The 23712-nt window shown below is 41.3% G+C and overlaps 9 protein-coding genes across 9 annotated transcripts; 7 read left to right on the top strand and 2 right to left on the bottom strand.

The window, feature by feature from the left end:
- Positions 1-436: 436 nt before the first annotated feature.
- BRETT_001774 (uncharacterized protein) lies at positions 437-2491 on the top strand (the record flags this gene model as incomplete). Its single annotated transcript, XM_041280316.1, has 1 exon — positions 437-2491. The coding sequence occupies one exon, from the start codon at positions 437-439 to the stop codon at positions 2489-2491; it is 2055 nt and encodes a 684-aa protein (XP_041135199.1).
- Positions 2492-2862: 371 nt separating this feature from the next.
- On the top strand, positions 2863-4068 carry BRETT_001773 (uncharacterized protein; the record flags this gene model as incomplete). The annotated part of the gene is made up of 1 exon (XM_041280315.1): positions 2863-4068. One exon carries the CDS (start codon positions 2863-2865, stop codon positions 4066-4068), a length of 1206 nt encoding a protein of 401 aa, XP_041135198.1.
- Positions 4069-4213: 145 nt separating this feature from the next.
- BRETT_001772 (uncharacterized protein) lies at positions 4214-5494 on the bottom strand (the record flags this gene model as incomplete). Its single annotated transcript, XM_041280314.1, has 1 exon — positions 4214-5494. One exon carries the CDS (start codon positions 5492-5494, stop codon positions 4214-4216), a length of 1281 nt encoding a protein of 426 aa, XP_041135197.1.
- Positions 5495-6762: 1268 nt separating this feature from the next.
- BRETT_001771 (uncharacterized protein) lies at positions 6763-7659 on the top strand (the record flags this gene model as incomplete). Its single annotated transcript, XM_041280313.1, has 1 exon — positions 6763-7659. The coding sequence occupies one exon, from the start codon at positions 6763-6765 to the stop codon at positions 7657-7659; it is 897 nt and encodes a 298-aa protein (XP_041135196.1).
- Positions 7660-8067: 408 nt separating this feature from the next.
- On the top strand, positions 8068-9934 carry BRETT_001770 (uncharacterized protein; the record flags this gene model as incomplete). The annotated part of the gene is made up of 2 exons (XM_041280312.1): positions 8068-8112; positions 8195-9934. The coding sequence occupies 2 exons, from the start codon at positions 8068-8070 to the stop codon at positions 9932-9934; spliced, it is 1785 nt and encodes a 594-aa protein (XP_041135195.1).
- A 600-nt stretch (positions 9935-10534) lies between these two features.
- Positions 10535-11428, bottom strand: BRETT_001769 (uncharacterized protein; the record flags this gene model as incomplete). Its single annotated transcript, XM_041280311.1, has 1 exon — positions 10535-11428. One exon carries the CDS (start codon positions 11426-11428, stop codon positions 10535-10537), a length of 894 nt encoding a protein of 297 aa, XP_041135194.1.
- Positions 11429-13739: 2311 nt separating this feature from the next.
- Positions 13740-15524, top strand: BRETT_001768 (uncharacterized protein; the record flags this gene model as incomplete). The annotated part of the gene is made up of 1 exon (XM_041280310.1): positions 13740-15524. The coding sequence occupies one exon, from the start codon at positions 13740-13742 to the stop codon at positions 15522-15524; it is 1785 nt and encodes a 594-aa protein (XP_041135193.1).
- Positions 15525-16790: 1266 nt separating this feature from the next.
- Positions 16791-18218, top strand: BRETT_001767 (uncharacterized protein; the record flags this gene model as incomplete). The annotated part of the gene is made up of 1 exon (XM_041280309.1): positions 16791-18218. One exon carries the CDS (start codon positions 16791-16793, stop codon positions 18216-18218), a length of 1428 nt encoding a protein of 475 aa, XP_041135192.1.
- A 1574-nt stretch (positions 18219-19792) lies between these two features.
- Positions 19793-23491, top strand: BRETT_001766 (uncharacterized protein; the record flags this gene model as incomplete). Its single annotated transcript, XM_041280308.1, has 1 exon — positions 19793-23491. One exon carries the CDS (start codon positions 19793-19795, stop codon positions 23489-23491), a length of 3699 nt encoding a protein of 1232 aa, XP_041135191.1.
- Positions 23492-23712: the final 221 nt, after the last annotated feature.

Raw genomic sequence — 23712 nt, 5'->3', positions numbered from 1 at the left:
TCCATTTCTCCACCCATCAAATAATTTTCTCGTCTGGCAATTTCCATTGTTCATATTTTTCACCTCTTACCCATTATTGCAATTCCAGCCGCTTACATGCTAGCAACATCAATATTTATGACGAATAGTCAAGTCATGAGTCTTCGCAATGCTCGTGTGTCATTGTTAGATATCAGATATAAGTAAGATGTAGTTTCCTCGATATATCATCCACAAATATTATTTTTCCCTGGTAGTTTGTCTTCTTCTTTATACCACTACATCAATATATGTATGATAACGGTCAATTATTTCCTGATAGCAATTGGCTTCTAGTACCAAGTATACTCGACAGAGACTGTGAGATTCATATACATTTAGAAAAAATTAAAGTGGTCAAGCTGTTTACACATTCATCTTCCTCGAGTGGCATTAAGCGCCAGATAAAAATTTCAATATGACTTTAATACCGAGTTCTAATCCAACAGCATCAAAAGCACAATTTAGTTTAAAATTCGACCAATTACCATCACCAACTATTTCAGCTGCAGCATCAACAGGAGCTTCTTCAACATCACTTTCAGCCATGTCAAACATTTCCAACAGCTCATCTATGACATCATCCGATGTGTCTCCGGGAGAATCCCTAAAGCTCGTTATCGTTTGTGTTGGTCTTCCAGCAAGGGGAAAATCCTATATTACAAAAAAGCTCCAGCGATATTTCAACTGGTCCCAATTCAATACGAAGATATTCAATGTCGGTAATACTAGGCGTGAAAAGCATACAGGACCAAGTGAAGTGCCTGTTCTAGGACCAATATCGAACAATTGCAATACCGCACCAAAGAAGCAGGAAAAAAGCACAGAGAACAAACATAAAGGGACCTCCACAACACATGATGCCAGCTTTTTTGACTCACGCAACAAGGGAAATCTCAAACTGAGGGAAAAATGGGCAAAAGAGACCTTGAACAGGCTTCTGGATTATCTTCAGTATGAAGACGGAAACGTTGGAATATTTGATGCAACCAACACAACAAAGAACCGCCGTAAGTGGATTGTGGAAACAGTCACGAGTCGAATGAAGGGCTCGGCAAAGATTCTCTTTTTGGAAAGCATATGCACGGATGGTGAACTTATTGAAAAGAACATCCACTTGAAGCTTATGGGTCCGGACTACCGATCCATGAAGCCCAAACTTGCATTAGAGGACTTTAGAAATAGGCTGAGAAACTATGAGAGTGTGTATGAAACAATCGATGAAATAGAGGAGATGGAAAATCAGAAATATGATGTGCAGTACGTGAAAATCATCAATGCAGGCAAGAAGATCACATCGTATAACATCAGCGGCTATCTATCTTCGCAGTGCGTGTTCTTTTTGCTCAACTTCAACCTCACCGATCGTCAAATATGGCTTACTCCAAATGGAGAGACTGAAGATGATGTTCAGCATATAATAGGGGGAGATTCGGACTTATCCACAAATGGTTGGAAGTTTGCGAAAGCACTTCCAAAGTTTATTGCCAGAAAAAGACAGGAATTCAATCTTAGACAACTCAACAAGCAATTTGTCAAGAATTCGGACTTCTTTTCGTTCCATAACGGGCCACATATTGAGCAGAAATTCAACGTGTGGACATCCACCTTGAAAAGAACAAACGAAACAGCCCAGTATTTTTCGCATAACGAGTACCAGATGAAATCTTTCCGAATGCTGAATGATATTTGTTACGGGTCTTTAGATTCATCAAAAGACTATGACTTTAGAATAGATCACTTTGACGAGTACTACAATATGATTCAAAACAAGCTCAGTTACAGGTTTCCTGGACTTGGCGGAGAGTCATACTTGGATCTTATCTCTCGACTAAGACCGATCATCATCGAATTGGAAAGATGCAAAGAGCACGTACTACTTATATCACACCGTGTTGTGATTAGAGTCTTACTTTGTTATTTCATGGACCTCAGTAAGGAGATGCTAACAGAGTTAGACGTGCATCATGGCTATATCTACTGTATTGAGCCCAAACCTTATGGCCTGGATTTGAAAATTTGGCAGTATGATGAGACCACGGATGATTTTTATGAGGTTGATGAAATAGAGCTTATGAAGAGGAAAAGAAAGAGATTGTCACTCTCTGTGGACAACGAGTATAAACCAGTTTTGAAGTCATGCAATTCTAATGCCGCTGTTGATGAAAGTTATGCCAGTGATGATGAAACCAAAATTCAGAAAGAGCCGTCGATTACTGATATTAAGCAGTATCAGAAGGTTTTCTGTGAGAGATCCGACTCCCAATGTTACGAATTTATGCACAGTAACACTGGGAAAGAGTGCTCTGAAAAGAGCAATGTTGAGAAGAATTCAGATGCAAAGTCCATTTCTGATAAGCCATTGGAGAAAGCAATCAACACGCCGGACGTTCAAGATAAGCTAGATAAGCAGATCAGCTCAATTCTGGCTAACAAGGAATTGGTCTCCAGACTAAGGGAGCTTCTTATATAGATAATATGTATAGTCATAATGGGTCACTGGTTATTTTTAAATACTTTGTAGGTAGAAGAAAATAGCAAAATGCGGAAGAAATAAAAAAAACTATCAGACCAAAAAATAAATAATAGGTTGAACAAAGCGAAAGCACACGAACTTATAATTCTTACTTTATTGGCAGCTAGATGCCACTTTCATCGATTGATTTCGTGATAACTTGTATTTATGGACAAATATTGACATACATCATTATAAACGGAGTCCTGCAAACGCACATTTTCATTTTCGAAATTCACAACTGGAATGGAACTTTCAGGTGCCTTTTATAGTTAACAAGTTACAAATCCATGAATAAGGACGTTAAAGTACCTCAACACCGCCTCAAAATGGTAACCGTGGACATCTGTTCAAAGCTCACCGAGGAAACGGTTAGGGCTGCGGAATTTGAGCAACAACTAAGAAATAAACGATTGGACCTGAAGCCAAACGTTGAGAAAGAAATGGGCATTACAAAAATTAAGCGAACTGATGATACGAAGATTAGGAGCTTTTACACCACCGAAGTCAAGAGTTTGAAGCCAGGAGATGCCAAACCATGGAAAAAGCAAGCACACTACTTTCAGACGGTTCATATAGCGATTTCTGCTTTGATCAAAATGACAGTGCACGCAAGATTGGGAGGACCACTGGAGATTATGGGAATGATGACTGGCAAGTATATTGGAAATGATCTCGTAGTTCTCGACAGTTTCCCACTTCCAGTTCATGGTACAGAGTCAAGGGTTAACCCGCTAGATGAGGCATATGAGTTCATGCTTAGTTATATTGAGCAGGAGCACAAATCAGGTTTGCATCCCGAAAATATCATTGGCTGGTATCATTCACATCCAGGATTTGGATGCTGGCTTTCGGGTATAGATGTGAAGACACAACTACTCAATCAGACGTTTCAAGATCCGTATGTGGCAATAGTTATTGACCCCGAACAGACTGCCAGTCTTGGAAAAGTTTCGATCGGCGCATTTCGGGCCTATTATCCTAATGCACGACAGGATGAGAAGATACAGTCGGAAATACGCCATGGCGTAACAAATAGAACGGAAATAAAGGACCAGACAAGCCATGAGCAGTTGAAAGATTACGGATTTCATGCCAACCAGTACTACGCGCTTAATGTTAGTGTTTTCTGCACAGATGAGGACCAGAAAGTTCTTTCCAACATGGGCACATCAAGCTGGTTTTCGGCTCTTTGTGACACGGTGAAATCTAATGATGCTGTGGATATTGAAGAGTTAAGTCGATTGAACGATCACGTGAGCAGAGAAATTAACAGTGCACTCAGGAATAACGAATACAGAAGTGGAGCGGAGATGGAAAGAACTTCTTCTTCTTCGAACTACAGGCGGCAGGTTTCGGCTATCTCTTCGCCAATGTTTGGGGCATCTGATGGTCCAGGTTCGAAATCGGGGGGTAGGCAAAAAGAAGATGATGAGTACAGAGGTGCCTTGCTAACACAACACATTGATGTAAGTGCAGTAAGTGCTATGCAACGCTATTTGGCTGATGAGGCACTTGATGAGCTCTTTGGATGAGTAGGAGGATCAGCAGGACGCCGGACGACTTTTTATAAATTATGTACTTCTACATCCATATACATAGTCTTTGCTAGAAAAACCTGAAGTTTATTTATTATCGTTCCAAACTGTCTGTGAGACACATCCGTAATATCATATACGATCAATTGCTATTTCTATCTTCCTCATCCTGGTACCTCTTGATCCGCTCCTTCGAGTCCTGTGCCAACCTTACCAGGTTCTGGAATGCAAGTGTCAAATGCTCACTTTTCTGCTGTCTCCTGGACTTCCGGGCCCCTTCCTCAGCCTTATGCTCTTTATCACGAAGTTCGTCAAGTGACAGCTTCGAGAAATCCATCACAACATTGCTCTTTGTCGGTGATGCGTGGAAAACAAAGTCTTCTGAGTCGGAGTCGAACTCCTCACCCTCCTGTTTTCTCAATACGCGCAACTTGGCAAGCTTGTTCTTCATTATCACAAATCTAACAGCCTTACGCAACTTCTCGGCAGCATTGAATCCACCCTGGATGTTCGTGATGATATTTCTCTGCTGAGGCAATGCCTTAGTACTATTCTTCTGTGCAACATGCTTCAAAATCCATGGATGGTGAAGCAGTTGCTCTGCGCTTGGTCTTCGTCTGTTGTCAATGTCAAGACTCTTCACTATATAGTCCTTGGCATCTTCACTGATATCCTTCCAGTATTTCTGGTGGAAAACAACGAAATTGTTGCTACGGACCTCATCGAGGAATTCTTCTGGTGTCTGAGCGCAAAACGGAGAGTATCCACCTATAAGTGTGTAGGCCACGACACCAAGCGACCAGATATCGCATGCATTTGTGTATCCGCCCTTTCCCAATCCGTATAAATCGCCAACTCCCTCACTCGCGTACACTTCTGGTGCTATATAGCCGTACGAACCTGCCAACCCTGTAATTTTCTGGTCTCCCTTGGCGTTTGTCTGCTTGGAAACACCAAAGTCAGCGAGGACGATCGGCGAGTCGGTCGCCTTGGTCAAGTACAACACATTTTCCGGTTTGATATCTCGGTGAATAATCCCTCTTTTGTGAAGATAATCAAGTACGCATAACAACTGATATATAATTTCGCAAGCATCATACTCGGTAAAGCACGTTTGCTTCACGAGTCTTTCGAAAAGTTCACCTCCCGTGGCCAACTGGGTCACAATGTAAAAGTTATGTCTGGTTTCAAACCAGTCAATAAGCCTGACGATGTTTGGATGAGAGATAGAAGCAAGAAGCCTAATTTCTCTTTCAACGGCCTCTAAATGGCCTTTAAGTCGAGATTTTAAGATTATCTTGATAGCCACTTCTTCGCCTGTTTCCTTCAGCACAGCTTTACGCACTGTTCCAAATGATCCAGCCCCAAGAGTTTCCTGAAACTCGTATAGCTTCTTTTTCGAGTTGCTTGCTAAGAGTGACATTGTGCGAATATCTTGATGCTGAACTTTCTTTTCCCAATAATCTACCACTTAATCAATAGCTTCAGAGAATACGACAAGTGTTTCTAGCAATAAGGATGATCTAAAAGGTGCAGTTTGTGCAATTTGTGCAGTTTGTGAAATTTGCGAAATTTGCGAAATTCCTATAATTTGTACAATTTCAAACCTAGAAGCAATCTTATGTGATGTGATGGCCTGTATTATGGCTAACAAATATTGGTAGGCTTTTCCTGCTCCAAAAATTCAAACTACCTTTTGCAATTGCAGTGAGCGGTGCAATTAACTGAAGTTGGTCCGGAGCTCAAAAAGTATCTATAAGAAAGTTAAGGTTAACTAAAAGACTGCCGGGAGGTGGGGAGCCAGCTGTCAAATGCAAATGCTCAAAAGAAGAAAAAAAAATATATGTACTCGATAAATGATAAAAATAAATTATAAAAATAAATATGAATGGAAATTAACTAAACTATGATAGCAGGCGGGCGATCAGTAAGGCCAGCGTTTATGTATGAAGCGAGGGGAATGTAGATCAACCAACATTCGAGATTCCGTACCTGGTTTCAGGTTGAAATAGAAGAGTGCAGTTAATTGTACTGAGCGCTACCAAAAAGTTTTTTTAGGACTCCTGAACAATATGCATTACGGTAATATAAAGAAATGCTCACTAATAGTGCCTAAAAGAAATAGCCTAGCCCTGATTACACATCATTACCTTAATGGACATGCTTGTGACTTATGAGTCAATATGCGATACCCTATATTGAACACCTGGTCTTTCTTTAGCTGATAAATATTTGCATTGTACTAATGAGGAGTATGATGTGGCGCAGTTAAGCTTACAGTGTCATTCATGAAACTTTTTTATACAACTCTTGCCATTTTTAACGTTTTTCCCGCATTTAAAACTCAGCCTTGGCATCGGGATTGCCCGGATTTTTCTGTTGGATTATACCGGGGTGTTGGTATTTGGGTCACGTGATAGTACTGTTCGTCAAGCGAGGTGGTGGTAAGCATTTTAGAAACTTTTATTACTGTTTACTGCATGTTATATCAGTTATATTAAGATGTACCGTTTGATCTCTTTTTAATAGACAAATGAATAGAAGTAATGTATGTATGTCTTTTCAGGGAGATCGCGCTACAGAATAATTTTCACATTCCCATCCTGAATGATTTTATTTTTTCATGTGGATTTCTCTCCCGACAACAACACTTTGAACTGTCGATAGTGTTACTATTCAAAGCAAGCAGTAATGTCATTGAGTACCCTTTTACCATTATTCCACTCAACGGAAAATCTAGAGTCAGACTCTCAAACAAAGAAAGTCAGTCTTCTCGGCACTATTAACGGAAAAAATGCCATCTTACAGCTAGAGAAGAGGCCTTTTGACTCAAAAGCATGTATTCCAAATTCGAATATCATCCAAGCACAAAGCAATGATGTGTACTTTTGGGGTACAGGTTCGAGATCAACAGAAGATCCTGGTGATAAACAAACTACTGATTCAGCAGAATGCAAAATTAATCTCATATACCCGGCATCTGCAGCACACATTGCGAAATATCGTAAGCATCCATTGCATATGGTGATAGAGACGCCAAAAGCCTATCAGAAAATAGTAAGACCATACATAGAAACTCAGAAAGGTGATCGTTTGTCCTGGGTGAGGAATATCTTGTATCATGGACAGGAAGCAGAGAGAGTTGTGTTCAAAGACAGCAGTTACATTCTACTTCCAGATATGAAATGGGACGGAGTGGCTATAGACTCGCTTTATCTTGTTGCAATTGTTTATAGGAACGATATTGCGTCCATCAGGGACCTAAAGCAAGGAGATATACCATATTTGGAGGCTATTCGGGATAGCATTTTAGAAAACGTTCCTACAAAGTATCCGATTGCTAGAGATCAACTCAGGTTGTATGTGCATTATCAGCCCTCTTTCTATCACTTTCATATCCACGTTGTTAATGCTAATTATACTGGTCTTGGTCAAACCATATTGGCAGGAAAGGCTATTTTGCTCGAGGAAGTTATCGAATCATTAAAGCTTCTTGGGAAGGATGGCTTTTCCAAAAAGACCATTACATATGGTTTGAGTGAGTCTCATGACTTATGGAATTTAGGAATGAGAAATTACACCCAGTAGGAACGCAATTCCACTAGAATGCTTTAAAAGTGTGGTAGATTTAGTGTTGGTAAAACTGCAGTACATCGACTAATTAGCATATTGAATAATCATCTTAGGGTTTGTAAAATGCATCAATTCGCAATCTTACTTGCTTGCTTTAATCCGCATGCTAACTTTTTGTGTTACCCACTACGTATATTTGACTGTTCTGCATACTTTCAAATAGTGAGAAATCAAGTTAGCATCAGGGGAAAAAAAAAAAAAAATAAGTAAATAAATGAAATAAAATTAATGCCTAGCAATGCGCTCGCTACCTCTGTTTATATACCTCGTATAATAATATATGGGTCTTTTGTACGTCTATCAGCATTTCATATTGCGTGAAATACACTTGAGTGGAACCAAGCAGGTTGGTTCTTTCTTATTATGTGGAGAAAATCTGGTCAGCATGGATACCACCATCCAATTGAGGTAAGTTTGATCATTTGTTAGAGCAAAATTAATTTGTTAGCATGTTTCACTAACATTTCACATTTACCTACCTATTCTTTAGCAAACACCCGGATCGAATGACTATCTGTTCAATTCAAGTGACAGTCTAAATGACGATCTTCAAAAAGAAACCAAGAATCCACTGACAAAATCATCATTTTTCAAATCTCTAACCTCGTTAAGCACTTTGGGCAAGTCCTCACATGAGTATGGAAACGGACGAACTAGCATTAGCAGTATCGATGCTAGGCAATCGTTCAATCGTTCACGAGTAGCATCTGCGAATTCTGGCAAAGTTGTTATAGGTGCTGGGTTCAGTTATATGGATACAGCATCACCTTCCCCTTCCCCAAGCATAAGATCAATTTCTCCTAGTATTCCACCAGCAGTAGCCAAAAGCAACTTGGATAGCACATATGCACACCATCAGCACAGCCATCGTCACCGCCACAATCACAGCCACCAGAGTGGCCGTGCAATATCTGGCTCTGAGGAGGAAGATGATGTTTGGAGTGCAGATATAGGAGATATAGGTCAAAATAGTGAGAGCACAGTTGGGAAAGAGAGCCCCGGAATGGTAAAGCCCGCACTATATCCCTCACTTGAGGGGTTGACACTTGAGGGTAAGTCTGAGGATAGTAAGCGTGACGAAAGTAATAACATTAATATCAAAGCAGGCTCAAAATTACCAAAAGCAGGCCTGGCGCACGATGTCTCAAAAAATAATGTGGTTGCAAGTGATAGTGAATACAGTTTGATACGATCAGATTGGAAGGAGTTGGTGGGGAATCCCTTTTCGAGTCTTACAAAGTACCTTCCTAACGATAAGGAGGCCATCAAGTATAAAAAAATTGTGCGTGTGCTCACAAAAGAGCCTTTTGACATAGGCGAGCTCAGGAAGCAGAGCTGGAGCGGAATTCCGGCCTCGATAAGACCACTAGTGTGGCAGATATTGGTGGGATATCTGCCTGCAAATAGGGGAACTCGAGCTTCGGTCTTGGGTAGAAAACGTAAGGAATATGCCAGTAGCATTCGACAGTTACTTCAAGGACAGAAAGACCAGGCCATGTGGCATCAGATCGAGATAGATGTCCCCAGAACGAATCCTGGTATACATCTATATGCGCAAGATGCCACACATAGGTCTCTTGAGCGAATTTTATACCTTTGGGCGGTTAGGCATCCCGCTTCTGGCTATGTTCAGGGAATAAACGACTTGGTTACACCATTTTTTCAGGTTTTTCTCTCTGCATATCTTTGCAAGCCAGAGACTGTTGTCAATTTTGACCCAAAGCAAGCACCAACTGAACTTATGACGACAGTTGAGGCTGACACGTATTGGTGTCTGACAAAAATGCTAGATACGATCCAGGATAACTACATTCATGAGCAGCCGGGAATCATCCGGCAGATCGATCAGTTGAAGGACTTAATTACGCGGGATGAACCACGTTTGGCAAAGCATTTGGCGGACCAGAATTTGGATTTCATTCAGTTTGCTTTCAGGTGGATGAATTGTCTCCTCATGCGAGAATTTGAGCTTCCATTAGTTATCAGGATGTGGGATACCTATCTTTCTGATTTTCCAGACGGTTTCAGCAAGTTCCACGTGTATGTTTGCTGTGCATTTCTGCGGCGGTTTGGTGACGTTTTAATTAATATGGAATTCCAGGATATCATAATGTTTCTTCAGGATAGCAAGAAGACTGATTTATGGACGGAAAAGGATATTGAGATGATGCTAAGTGAGGCATATGTCTGGGAGAGTCTGTATGAGAATGCATCTGCTCATTTGAAGTAAACGTTGCGTTTTTATTTTTTCAAAGTTAGAACAAATAGAGGTATTATATATATAATTGGAATAATTACGAGGATCATCGTGAGATCTGGATAGGATCTCAGGATGACTTATAAATGACTGAAAAAGCATGTGGAAACGTTAGCAGAAACGTTACTGTGGTATCAGCATGTACTAATCTAAAGTGTTAATCATGCAGTATCCGTATGTATATCATGTTATCTAGCCGTAATCTGTCATATACATGTAGTCTGCCTGGAATCTGCCTAGACTAATATGCTTGCAATATATCCAGAGTTTAATCATAAATATTCGTTATGCTTTGTTACAGCCTACGCGTCGCCTTCTCAGTATGTATTTAGTTATATATTTCTGGTTATTTACTTAGTAAATAGTAACATACTAAAAGGATATTTGATAGTATGCACCGTTACCCGGAAGAAGTATCAGTTTACACAATTCGGAAACCATTATGTGCAACTCTGCCCGGCATAAATATATTACTGGAATGTTTAACTCATCCTTCCACCGTGTATATGGATCAATTTATTGTGAATCCGTCTAATCATTTATAGTAAAATAGATGCGTTAAAAAAAGACTTTCTACTCGATTCCGTAAGCCCTCTTAGAAGCTTCTAGCAAATTATGAAGCACCATAGCAACAGTCATAGGTCCAACTCCCCCTGGAACAGGAGTTATCTTAGATGCTTTCTCCCGGCACGATTCGAAGTCCACATCTCCCACTAATCTATGTCCGGATTTCTTAGTGCTATCTTCAACGTAGTTTGTACCAACATCGATAATAACGGCACCCGGCTTCACATAATCACCTCTCAAAAAGTTCACTTTACCCACCGCACTGACAATAATATCGGCATTGGAGCAGTAGAACTTTTTCTGTTCCTCCGTAGTCTTTGAATGAATAATAGTGACGGTTCCACCTCTTTTCTCGAGAAGTTTAGCCATTGGTCCACCAACAATGTCCGATCTTCCACAGACAACAACGTTTTTACCGTCAATAACAACCTTTTCGTGATCAAGCATGTACATGACACCCTTTGGAGTACATGGAATCTGTAAAGGTTGAGCTTTTCTTTTAAAAATAGCTGCCATATTCAAAGGAGAAAAGCCATCCACATCTTTAGCCTGCTCCACAGCATCTGTGATCTTCTCTTCACTGATATGTGCCGGAAGCGGGAGTTGAACCAAGACGCCGTGAACAGATGTATCTTCATTCAGTTCATGGACACTCTTAAGAAGCTCTTCTTCACCAATAGTAGAATCGTACTTTCTTAATTCACCTTCGATCCCCACAGCTTTGCATGATTTGAGCTTCATTCTAACATAGGTTGATGAATCTGGACGAGCACCAACTTGAATTACCACCAATTTTGGCTTGAACTCTGGGTTTTTGGCTTTAATGGCATCTATTTCATTCTTAATGTTCTGCCGGAGTTCTTTGCTTATAACCTTTCCCTGGATTATATCTGCGGTCATTTTTGCAAACTTTGTGTTCCTATTACGTCAAACAAGAAAGCAACTTCCCCTTATATCTATATCACTTAAAAAATCAGTGTTATCCACTGTATTTTCGCAAAGATATGACGAGATGAATGTGAAAAATAAGGAAGTAGTATCTGAATCATGGGCCGTATTTGGGGACTACAAAAAAATAAAAAAAAAAAGTAGTACGCCGCGTTTATTGACTAATTTTTCACCATCTGGATGACCATCGGATTCACATGGTCCTTGAAATATATCAAAATAAACGGTTTGAAGATATACCTAAAAACTATTTAGAAAATATTTAACTTTTACAAGAAGGAAAAAGGATGGCCCACCGGATGTACCGATTTTAAGTCTGAAGAGCTTAGGGAAATTTTTTGACGCTTTATGCAACATACTAGAGCTATTAAAAGCTAATCCATAGAGTCTACATCTAAGAATCACATACACAATCAAAGTAATGATGAATTTTGTATCAAATCCCGTAATATATGCATGTGAATAACTGTTATTTTTAAAAATGACACCCCAATTCCTTTTAATTTCCATACGTTTTACCCGTCTTTACCCAGCCCAAATTATTAAAATTCCTGTATGTCCCCTTGGCCAGCCGTTTGTTTGATATTTCAAAATACTTCCTCTACAAATTTTAATTTCTCTTTGATATAACATATAAATGTATATCCCCATATGTGATTAATCTTTATAGTTACACCCAACTCCCAGACGCCATGCCTTTTTCATTGATCGATTTTATTACGTTTTCAATGGGTAAAAGATGTAATTTATTTAGCGCTGGGATTAAGTAGTACTAGAAGCCGACATAATAAGTAAAGAAGAAATAGTATTTTGAAAGATTTGCTCTAACAGGTATGAAAAAATTATACATGCATATCCCTCTCAAGTACTTTTTTTAGAATCTCCAATCCTGCTTTCGCTGCCTCGAACGTAGAATCTAGCCTTACAAAAATGAATATGCACAGCCAAATTGTGAATCAATACGTCATATTATTATTGATCAGGCGCTTACATTTTGTAATGGGTTATCAGTGAGATGCTACATGGAACAAAATTTGATCCTTCAGGAAAGCAACCTTATTTTCGAAATCGAAAAGTGTGCCTACCGAAAATAAGCAGAAAACCAATACATACAAATAGTATTATGATTATCACTAATTCAGTTGTCAATGCAAAAGCATAAAAATATAAAAATAATCAAAGAAAGAAAAAGAAAAAGCGAATGCCGAATTTAGAAACATGGTTTCCAAATCTCAAGTATAGCGCTTACTGCTAAATAATATAATTGATACACGGATGATAGCTGAAATACCAAGGCTTTCAATTGGCACATCTTATCAGAATGTGTGTCAAAATCAGATATAATTATTATTTGGCGTGTCATGTTACACAAATTATTCGATACAGTTACCAGACGGCAGTTAATTTGAACCACAAAAAGGGAGATCCCATACCCTGAAATGGACGCCTGTTTGTGCTAAGATTAGACAATCTACAAGCTAAAAAAAATCGGCATTTCTCAAAATAGTTAAGTAACGTTAAATCACATCCCAGGGACAATACGGTAATTGATAAATTCGCCTAAAGCTGTAAATGCAGAAGAATAGGACGCATAAAGAGATAAAAAAATTTTAGACAACAAACGCCAAACCGATTTTAAAACAAATACGTAAAGAATTCAAGGTAAACACAGCAAGTTGCCTGCCTCTCACCTGTCTGCCTAATGTATTGTTAGTAGCACTGTATTTTTGTTTGATTGTTTGGCTTTTTTTTTTTTTTTTTTTATATTTGTTTTTAAATTTCCTCATTTTTCGGCAAAGTCCATTTATATATACGATCGCAGCTGTAAGCAGGTCGCAAAGCCTTTGAACTCAGTCTTTCCCTTCTTAGAAATGGTTTGCCAGTAATCTCCGACTGCTGAACACATCTCAGTTTACCGTGTGAACACGTCGTATAATCGTTCATTAGAAAACCTAGCATTTCTTTCTTGAAGCAGTGCTTCGTGGCTCTGCTCCACCCATTATACATTAATCACATACAGTTCGCACAATTGACGAATTTCACCTCCAAAGAGTACACGTTGAGTTTCATTGTGCCCGTCCAGTTACATACAGCACAAATACACACAGTACAAGAAGACGCAACACCGTACATTGGTGCGGTTTCACCAATTTTATTCGCCGGACACGTGAAAACAGCATTTTAACATCAGAGCACAAGACAGGGCATTAAATTCGTTTTGCTTTTGTGATTTTTCCGCAGACACTTGTGCACTTGACGCCAAATGGAAGTCGACAGCACAGAAGAGGAGAGGGGGCATTATCCAAAGGGGCTTCCAAAGCAGAGGAAGGAGAGTTCAGAGACTGCGCCACAGGGGGAGTCGAAGCATGCCGAACAAAGCGGGTCAGGGATGAGCCACGCGCCGTCGATTGGCGAGATGATGAATCCCAAAAAAACGTGGAAGGACGAAATGCCCTCGGTGGCAGTTCAGGACATGAAGCAGATGGTCTCGCAGATATTGGGAGTGCAGCCTTCTGATTGGCCATATAGCCGGGACTCGTTCGACTCCCTCATATCGCTCAAAATTCAGCAAGAGACCGTCAAGGCAGAGCAGGCCCGGGCGAGAGATCTCGAGTTGTCGATGAAGCTTCTAGAACAAGCCCACTCGGTTGGCATTCCGCCGGGGCTGATCCCTTACCTTTTCCTATTTTCGAGAACTGAGTCGCAATCTTTCGCAAGGCTGATCTCTGACTGGGAGAGGGGGCACACGGGGGACACCGAGAGGCCGCACGGGGATACCGTGGGCGGGCCGTCGGCATCTACCGGGCCACCTGGGTCCACGGGGCACACCGGGCCCACTTCCACTGGTTCCACCGGGCTGGGGATCCGCACTCCCGAAAAAAATCCACAATTTGCACCGGCAGCAAATACGGGACGGGCTGTGCAACATACTCCGGGCCTCGTTGTGGCATCCGTGCCCGTGGAGCACGCAGTGAGCCAGCGATCTGGATCTGGTGTAAGGAGGCAGCAGCAGCAGCCCACCGGGAGCCCCTTCCGGCGGTCACACCAACGCTCACACACTATTTCCGGGATGACGGGAACAACATCCGTGTGGAAGGTGAACTTACCGCAGCAGCAGCAATTCCAGTTTCACCACTGGTCGGGTCCCGGAGATAACGAGGACGAAAACAGGAAGTCGAGACTTGGGCACTCGCGAACGTCGAGCCGGAGCGCGAGGCAGCCGGACGACGCGTCGATCGACTCGCCGGCAGACCTCTCACTCGTCTCCGAGACGGCGTCGCCGACCACCTCCACGAAGAGGAAGCTCGATTCGAGAAACGAGTCTGCGGAGGCTGGCTTCGGCGGAACGGAGGCAGTTTTCTCCCTTCAGCCGCGGAGAGGCCTCCACAGCCGGGGAGAATCCATCACTGTGACTGGAGGACGCGGGATGGATCATCGGCGATCACCGGAGCATAAGAAAAGCCGGTCGGACGTCACGGGCTTTCCGCCGGCTGTTTCCGGGCAGTATCCGGCGGCTCAGGGTGCCGTTCCGGGGCCTTATATGTACAGATATCCGCAGTACGGTCAGCCTTCGGGTGGACCTTACTATAATCAGCGGTACCCGGGATATGGGCCGGGAATAGGGTCTGGATCTGGCCCTGGATCCGGGCCTGGATTAGAACCTGGGTCTAGACAAGGATTAGGGTTCGGACCTGGACAAGGATTAGGATCAGCATCAACTCAGGGGACATCTTTTTCCCAATCCGGACCCTATTATGCTCCCCAACAGCCTCCGTACTATTATCGGCACTCCCAGCAACAAATGCAACCCCAGCAACGATCTTTTCCCTCTTACCGCTTTCCTCCAAACGCCACACCGCAGACCAATCGGAGAAGCCCGGGTGCGACCCAGTTTGTGTTTAGCAACCAGCGAAATTCACCCACTAAGCCTGCTTCCCATGACAGAGACTCCGGGTCCTCCAGCAGCACAAATGCCACAACCCTCAGTATGAGCAGTGCAAGGAGAACAAGTGCTGCCACCAGTAAAGATGCAGCAAAGAAGAAGTGAGACTTTGGAGATGTCAGGTGCAGCCTGCTATATCTTGCATGCTATCTCTGTTTTGCGTTCTGCTTGCCGGCATCTGATTTGTATGTGCGTACTATCTCCGTTTTGCATTCTACTCACTTGCTTCCCTCCTTTCCCGTTTGTTGCACTCTGCCTTACTTGCATTCCACTCCTCCTCTTTGCTTTGTTTTGCTAATATTTATACCCATGCATAAAGATACACGGTGGCTGCATTTCAAATTCGCGAGTATGTTTATGTGTATCTGTTGTGTTCACACCTGTGTATGTATCTATGAGGATGAAATTACGATATCGGATTACTTATTGGATACTTTATTTCTTGTAGCTATGCTGGCTTTAAGGTTAAAGACACTTTCGTATCGAGTATTGGAATCTATCAACTACAATCTACGATACACAACATAGTAAGAGTGATGTTGTTCAATGTGTGATTTGTTTGGGAGATTAGCATTTTTTATTCACTGAGCCTTGCTGTTCTTCATGGTGTAGCTTAATATTTTCATTTGGAAACTCTAATTCCTTCGTACAGTATCATATATCACGTTCTTTTTAATTTCATGTTTTATACCATAGCGAAATTTTATTCAACTGAAATAATAAGATTGGTTGCTAAAATTAGTGCCTTTTTAAAATGTGATACAGAATTCATTCCTAAATAGATGTTGATTTAGATGTTCAGTTCATAAACTCCAATTTACTTGCAAACCATATGTATAATCAGCAAGATTCTATGTTTCCATATATTTGGCACACTTAAATCTATAAAACGTCACAATTATGAAAGCCTTGCAGTAACATATAATATCTGAATGACAAAAATACATTTTCACTCCCCCCTCATCACATCAAGCACAGTGTCATAACCATTTCGGAGCAATTCAGGAAAAATTCCCTCCCGGCTCAAACGAGATTGGTGTTTTGCTATTTTCTCGTTTATCGTAAAAAAGGAAAACACCGGTCTCCACAAATTTCACCACGTAAATGTATCACTTTTCTTTGTGTTACGGGAACATTACGGAAAACAGCACATTGAGGAAGCGCCAAGACGAATTGTTTGCAGAATTATTAGAGTTTTAAATCCAAGTTTATAAAGTTCAAGGCGGCATTCGAATATTGATCAGTTGAACATTTGCATAATATATCGGGTAATTACGGCATCGAGAGTTAGCTAATAGAGCAAGATACACACACATTCTCTCAATATAGTAAGCATTAAAGAGCAAAAGTGCGAAATTCAGTGGGTGAGAAATGGCAAAACAGAAAGAAGAGTTCAAATTCAAACTCCTCACGTTTAATCTTTGGGGCCTCAAGTATGTTTCACACTTTAGAAAAGAGCGTTTGCATGCAGTAGCAAACAGACTTGCATCAGGTGATGATGCATTGCAAACAGACAACTACGACATAGTGGCACTTCAGGAGGTCTGGTGTCAGGATGATTGGGACTATATCGATCGCGTTTGTGCTCTTCGATATCCTTATAGAAGGTGGTTTTCTTCTGGAATGATATCCGGACCAGGTCTTGCAGTTTTGTCCAGATTTCCAATAGTAGAAACATTCTTGTACCGCTATGCGGTCAATGGGCGTCCATCTGCCTTTTACAGAGGTGATTGGTACGTCGGAAAATCTGCATCTGTAACGATTTTGGAGCCAACTGACACTGGACATCGTATTGCTCTCGTTAATTCGCATATGCATGCACCGTATGCTTTAACAGGAGATGCTGCCTATGAATGTCATCGAACAACGCAGGCCTGGGATCTTGCTGGGCTTACTATAAGACTCAAAAATCAAGGATACGGTGTCATATTGGTTGGAGATCTCAACTCCAGACCCGGAACTTTACCTCACCGGATTCTTTCCAGTGTAGGTAAGCTCAAGGATTCATGGCTTATGCTTCACGAGCCTCTTCCATTATCGAAAATTGCACTTATGTCACCGTCTGATCAAGTAAAGCTTGCTGGAACAACTTGCGATTCCACTATTAACACTTGGAGGGCATCCAGGGCTCCAACTGAAGCATGCAGACTTGACTATGCTTTTGTTGGAGGTGATATGCTTACCGCAGTGGATGCATCGGTCGTATTTACCGAGCGAATACCCGGAATCGGCTCTTATTCGGACCACTTCGCTTACACAGCCACGTTCAAGGTGACAGATAAACAAAAACCGTGCGAAAGCAGAAGGAAAACGTCTCCACATTCATGCAAGAAAGTTACTGGAAATGTCAGTGATGCTACTGTTAGTGTTCTTTCCATCGATAACGAAACTAGGTCTCAAAGAGATGAGACTAGCGTGCATAATTACCCAGCAACGCACGAAGACCCTTTATCTGTGTGCAAGGATGCTCGTATTACAATGTCCAACTATCTGCTAACTACATCTAAGAAGCAGCGGTTCTGGAGATTTTTCCATTTTGTTGTTTCGATGGTGCTTTTCATTGCTTTTATACCTGTGATAATTGTTGTTTCCTATCAGGCACCTTGGGCTTCTGTTATCTTCTACATAATTGGCTGCTTAATTACTGTTTCCGGTGTTATCGATGGACTAATCTCCTTCCTATTTGGAAGACATGAGCAGCGCGCGCTAAAAGAAGAAATCATGCAGATAGACGATAGGATCAGGTACATCCAGATAGATAGAAATGAACATAGTGATGAGGGATCTCACGGATACTAAATGATGAAATTGTTAGAAATAAAACTGCTCATGAGAAGTGTCAACGAGTTAAGTCAAGGCAGTAGCTTATGTTATATGCTAATTATTTGGGAGGCCCTTGTTTCAATCCTGATTTTAATTTTTTCTTTATAGGATACATGACATGATAGTTTTAGGGGACAATTGAGATAAGGCTGAATATCAACATCTTTTCGAGCAGATTTCGTTTACTTTTGCTAAAACTCACAGCTACTAGATATATCATAAAGACGCTTCAGAATTAATTATAATTTCTTAATCATTTTAGTTCACAAATTTGAAGATGAAGTAACTAATATGTATTTTTACTTAACTGAATATGAGACTATTCATTTCTACAACAGAGTATTTTGCATAGCTGAACCTTAATTAGTGTTAATGAAGTCTGCATTCTTAAAGGTGATAAATTAAAAACGTTTTGCTACTATTTTTTACTTAAAATATCAATGCAAAATTGCATAAATATTGATCATCTAAGTAAGATATATTTTGCAATCACTAGAGCAATGTATCAAAGTTGTCTTTATTGTCCTCAAATATTAAAAGTTTCTTGGAACTTTAACTATCGTGATAAGTGGTACCCCCTCCAATATTTGACGGTTTCACTTTACAGTAAATTTTTGCAACTTTATTTATAAATCTGAAAACTTAGATCGACAAATAATAAAGGCATTAAGAAGAGACATGATATTCATCAAGTCCTGCCTACTATCAAAGCGCACCTTTCCCAATATGCCTAATTTTGGTTTCTATGCGAAAAAAAGAAATTTATCAGATAAGATAGCAACAAAAAAAAAAAAAAAAAAAAAAAAAAAATAAGCACCTCTCACAAACTACCTAGCCATTAACATTGATTCGAAAAAGCAATTTATGATAGATATTTTCTGCTTGCTAAATGTGAATTTTGCAGGGTCCCGTAACAGTTAAATTTTCGGATTTGGAATATATATGAGATGCACATTAAAAGAATGAACAGGTTAGAAAGGTAATTTGTGTCTAATTGCTGAAATACGATTTCGACGCGACTATCGACCGTTGATGCTAATGGATAAACACTATGACGATGTCCGATGACAATGATTATTATACCGTGAACATTCAGTATTGTGCAATTATTTGTTTTACATAATAAATTGTGGCAAAAACTCTATTTTCTTATTTGCAAGCCTACAGGAAATGACTTAGGTATCAAATTTTGAAGTAGATAGATTTCAACCTTGGTGCGGCTGAAACGGGATGCTCTTTTATTTATCAGCAAAATTGATCTAATTTATCTCTAAATCAGATCCAAATCGGATCGATCATAAATAATTTATTTTTCTCTATTTTTCTCCTATTTATTTTTTGTCTTCATTTTTGTTCTCTTCAACTTGGGCAAATATCATCATCAAAATTTAATGCCAATTGTATTCTTATTTGTGGCAGTGCCAGAGTATATAGCAATATCGGTACAATTTAAGTGTGGAGCGCAGCAACTGTATCTCTGATAAGTTCCTCTTTGAATATTCGTCAGTATTACACTAGTTGCTACATCTTTTATTTAGAACAAACATACAATGGCGGTATTCAATACAAATAAAAAGCATATAAGTCCAGGTGTGATACAAGGACAGTCAGATAATGATGTTGTCACTGATAATACTAGCAGCTCAACTCTAGATTCAAGTTCACAATTATTAAATGTTGATTTTCCTTCTATTCAAATTGGAGACGACAATGATTATGACAAATCTTCCAAAACAAATAGAGATGGACGTTCAAGAAGGGACAAGCAAGGAAAATCCAGATTTTCAAGACTATCGTTTTCCCCATCGCACATCTGGTCGTCCCTTTCTCCTATGCGGGGTGGAAAAACTGGAGATAAAGAAGCAGCCAATCAATCTGAAGATGATGTGAATACAAAAGTAAGCAGTGATACAGGAGGTTTACAATTAGATATAAAATCTGCAACAAGAAGCAGAAGGACAACAGACGCATCGGCCTCCATATTGGGAATATCAAGGTCGTTTGCCGGCTTTCTCACTACTGCAAGTGTTTATGCTGGATTTGAGGATTTGCAGGAAGCACAACAGGAAGAAAACGAAATCATAGATAGTGAGGCTGCAGATTATGGTGGCACAAAACAAAGTAAAAATACAATATACTCGAAGAGCAATGCTTCAAAGAGTAAGCTCGAGCTGTCCATTACAATTCACAAGCCACTACTTTCTAAGGAAAAGGCTAGAATGTTTGCTGAGATGCTCAGACAACGGTTTAAAATCCCCGATGACTGTGAGTTTGTTTCCGATTACAACTGTTGGTTAATGGGTGATGTTCTTCTTCAAGGACACCTTTTCATCACAACGCAGTTTTTGTTTTTCTCAGCATACTTGCCCAAACGGCAGCCTGAGAAGATAATACAGCAGGGAACATTATCAGTGAAGTCTGCAATATTACACCGGAGATGGATTATCTTGAAGGAAGGAACGCTTTCTGTGTTTTCGCATTCCAATGACTTGTACTTCCCAGATATGGTATTGGACCTCAAGGCGGCCTTAAGAGCGGAAATATACTATAAATCGAAAAAGAGCGGCACAGGGAAGGAGAAAACGTCGGAGAGTGCTCCGGTCTGGTTCAAAGTCCTTACACCGAAAAAGGCATACTGGTTTCAGGCAGACAGCATGAGCTCGGCCCGTTCGTGGGTGTCGGCAATCAAAAAACAAATATTTCAAAGCAGAAATAAAGGGGACCAAGCCATTGTGAAGATACCGCTTAGGAGCATTCTTGATTTTGAGCTTACGACAGTTCTTGGTGAGACGAAGAATTTGCGAATCAAGGTGATCGAGAATGCAGACTCTTATGCCATAGACGACTACTTTCTCTTGCTTTTTTCCGATGGCGCAAAAGTGGCTGGAGACATTCGAAATGTTGTGGATCGTGCCGGAGTGAAACTTACAGATGGCAGAAATGAGGAGGAGTGTGCACAGTTTGTGAAACGTAAGGCTGAGCTCATGAAGGAGATCAATGAAGGCATTGAGACGTCAAATTGTATGATTCGAGATCCGGAAAGCATACAGAAGGAGACAAAAAAGATTAAGGATGGGTCTCAGCCGGAGTCCGTAGAGGTGCAATCACCCGATTCAGCCACAAGTTCGACTTTCCAGCGTGTATCGAAGGCTGCAGCCTCTGGAATTTCTACAATCACGAGGAATTTATCGTACAAGCAGCAGCAGATTGTTCACGTAGGGTCTGAGTTCGTTGGTGATCCATTCTACATTTTCGACAAGACGGCAAGAGAGAAGAAGCAGAGCGGGTTTTTGAAGGCTTTCTCGCTTCACGATCAAGAACTCAGAGCAATATATCACGGTTACTGTCTCAGAGGACTCCCCGTGTATGGAAAAGTGTTCATCAGTACCGACTACCTCTGTTTCCAGTCATCTCTTCCTGGTTCGAATACCCTGATGATTCTTCCACTTACAGTTCTGGAAAACGCCTCGAAAGAGAAGGGGTTCCGGTTCGGATACTGCGGATTGGTGGTGGTAATAAAAGGCCACGAGGAGCTTTTCTTTGAATTTTCAACTGAAAAGGCACGTGACGACTGCGAGTGCCAGCTTCTCCGGCAGAAAGATAGAATGAGAAATAACGATAAAAGAAGACACAGAAGCTACAAGGGCAGCCATGCAAGTACAAGCACTGCCTCGCACTCCAATAGTCCCGAATCGTCCGAGTCAGCGCCAACGTTGACCTCGGCCAGGATAAAACTTGTAGAAAGCAAATTGAACGACGAGATTGGGGCAGATGTGCCAATTCTGATCGAGGATAATCCCTTACAGCGCACAGTTCTCAAGCCCTTGAAACACTACAGATTCACGTTGCTTACAATTGGATCCAGGGGCGATGTGCAGCCGTATATAGCACTAGGCAAGGCATTGAAAAAGGAAGGCCATTCAGTGAGAATCGTGACCCATGGGGAGTTCGAACCCTGGATCAAGTCGCACGGGTTGGAATTTGCACCGATTGCCGGCGATCCGTCCGAATTGATGTCTCTAATGGTGAGCCATCCGACAATCAGCTACTCGTTTGTGCGAGAGGCCAAGTCCAAGTTTTCATCCTGGATTAACGAGCTTTTAGACACCTCTTGGAAGGCTTGCCAGGGAACAGACGTGCTTATTGAGTCTCCATCATCATTTTCCGGTATCCATATTGCAGAGGCACTTGGCATTGCATACTTTAGGGCATTTACTATGCCGTGGTCTCGGACTCGGGCATATCCGAATGCTTTTATGGTTCCCGACCAGAAATTGGGCGGATCGTACAATTACATGACACACGTTGTTTTTGAAAACGGATACTGGAGAGGAGTGTCGACCCAGGTGAACAAATGGAGAGAGAACACTCTGCACATTCCGCGGACGACTTTGGCAGCACTAAAGCAGAATTCCGTGCCCTTTTTGTACAACATGTCGCCGGTTGTATTTCCGCCAAGCGTAGATTTCCCAGAGTGGGTCAAAGTTACCGGATATTGGTTCTTAAACGAGGGCCACGATGACTACAAACCACCCGAAAAGCTCAAAAGCTTCATAAAGGATGCCAGGCGCAACCATAAGAAGCTAGTGTACATAGGTTTCGGGTCAATTGTAGTGGAGGACCCGCACAAGATATCGTTTGTAATCACGCAGGCCGTTCTCAGGGCCGGTGTGTGGTGTGTGTTGAATAAGGGCTGGTCAGAGCGTGGCAAGAGTAAGGGAAACAGCCAATGCACTGATTCTAGCAAAAATCCTCGCGATACATCTCGTAGAATGGACGAGTTCCCACCAGAGATCCTCAGCATCGGCTCTATTCCGCATGACTGGCTTTTCCCACGCATCGACGCAGCCGTACATCACGGAGGCTCTGGAACAACCGGTGCGTCGCTCAAATTTGGCCTTCCAACTGTCATCAAACCTTTTTTCGGAGACCAGAAGTTCTATGCGAACCGGGTGGAGGATCTAGGCTGTGGAATAGCCTTGAAAGAGTTGACTGTGAGTAGTTTGGCGTCTGCCTTAAAGGAAATCACCACCAACAACCGGCTAATGCAGAAGGCTGAGGCCATTGGGTCGATGATTTGCAAAGAAAACGGAGTGCAAAATGCCATTGCTGCAATATACAGCGAAATGAAGTACGCCAAGAACTTGTCCTTGCAGAAAAGACGGGCATCAGTTGCGGATGATGATAAAGTTGAATGCAAGCTGGACGAGGTAACTTCGGAGGATGGGGAATCATGGCTGCTGGTATAAGGAGTTGTTTCTGAGTGAAGCTTTGGTATACTTGTGTATATACTTTGTTTGCTGGCGTCTCTGTATGTCTGCTTTCTGCATTTATTAGTCATCTTTACTGTGGTATGCATTGCACGCTCATGTACCTAAACGTTGAATTATAAGATGTAGCGCTATCTACGTAATTTATTTAGTTTGATCTTTGGATATGATGAGTGATGTAGTTTTTACATTTGACCCAC

Source organism: Brettanomyces bruxellensis, chromosome 4 (assembly GCF_011074885.1).
Source record: "Brettanomyces bruxellensis chromosome 4, complete sequence".
Lineage (NCBI taxonomy): Eukaryota > Fungi > Ascomycota > Pichiomycetes > Pichiales > Pichiaceae > Brettanomyces > Brettanomyces bruxellensis.
The sequence above is the reverse complement of the archived record's forward strand: the minus strand, read 5'-3'. Positions and strand labels throughout refer to the sequence as shown.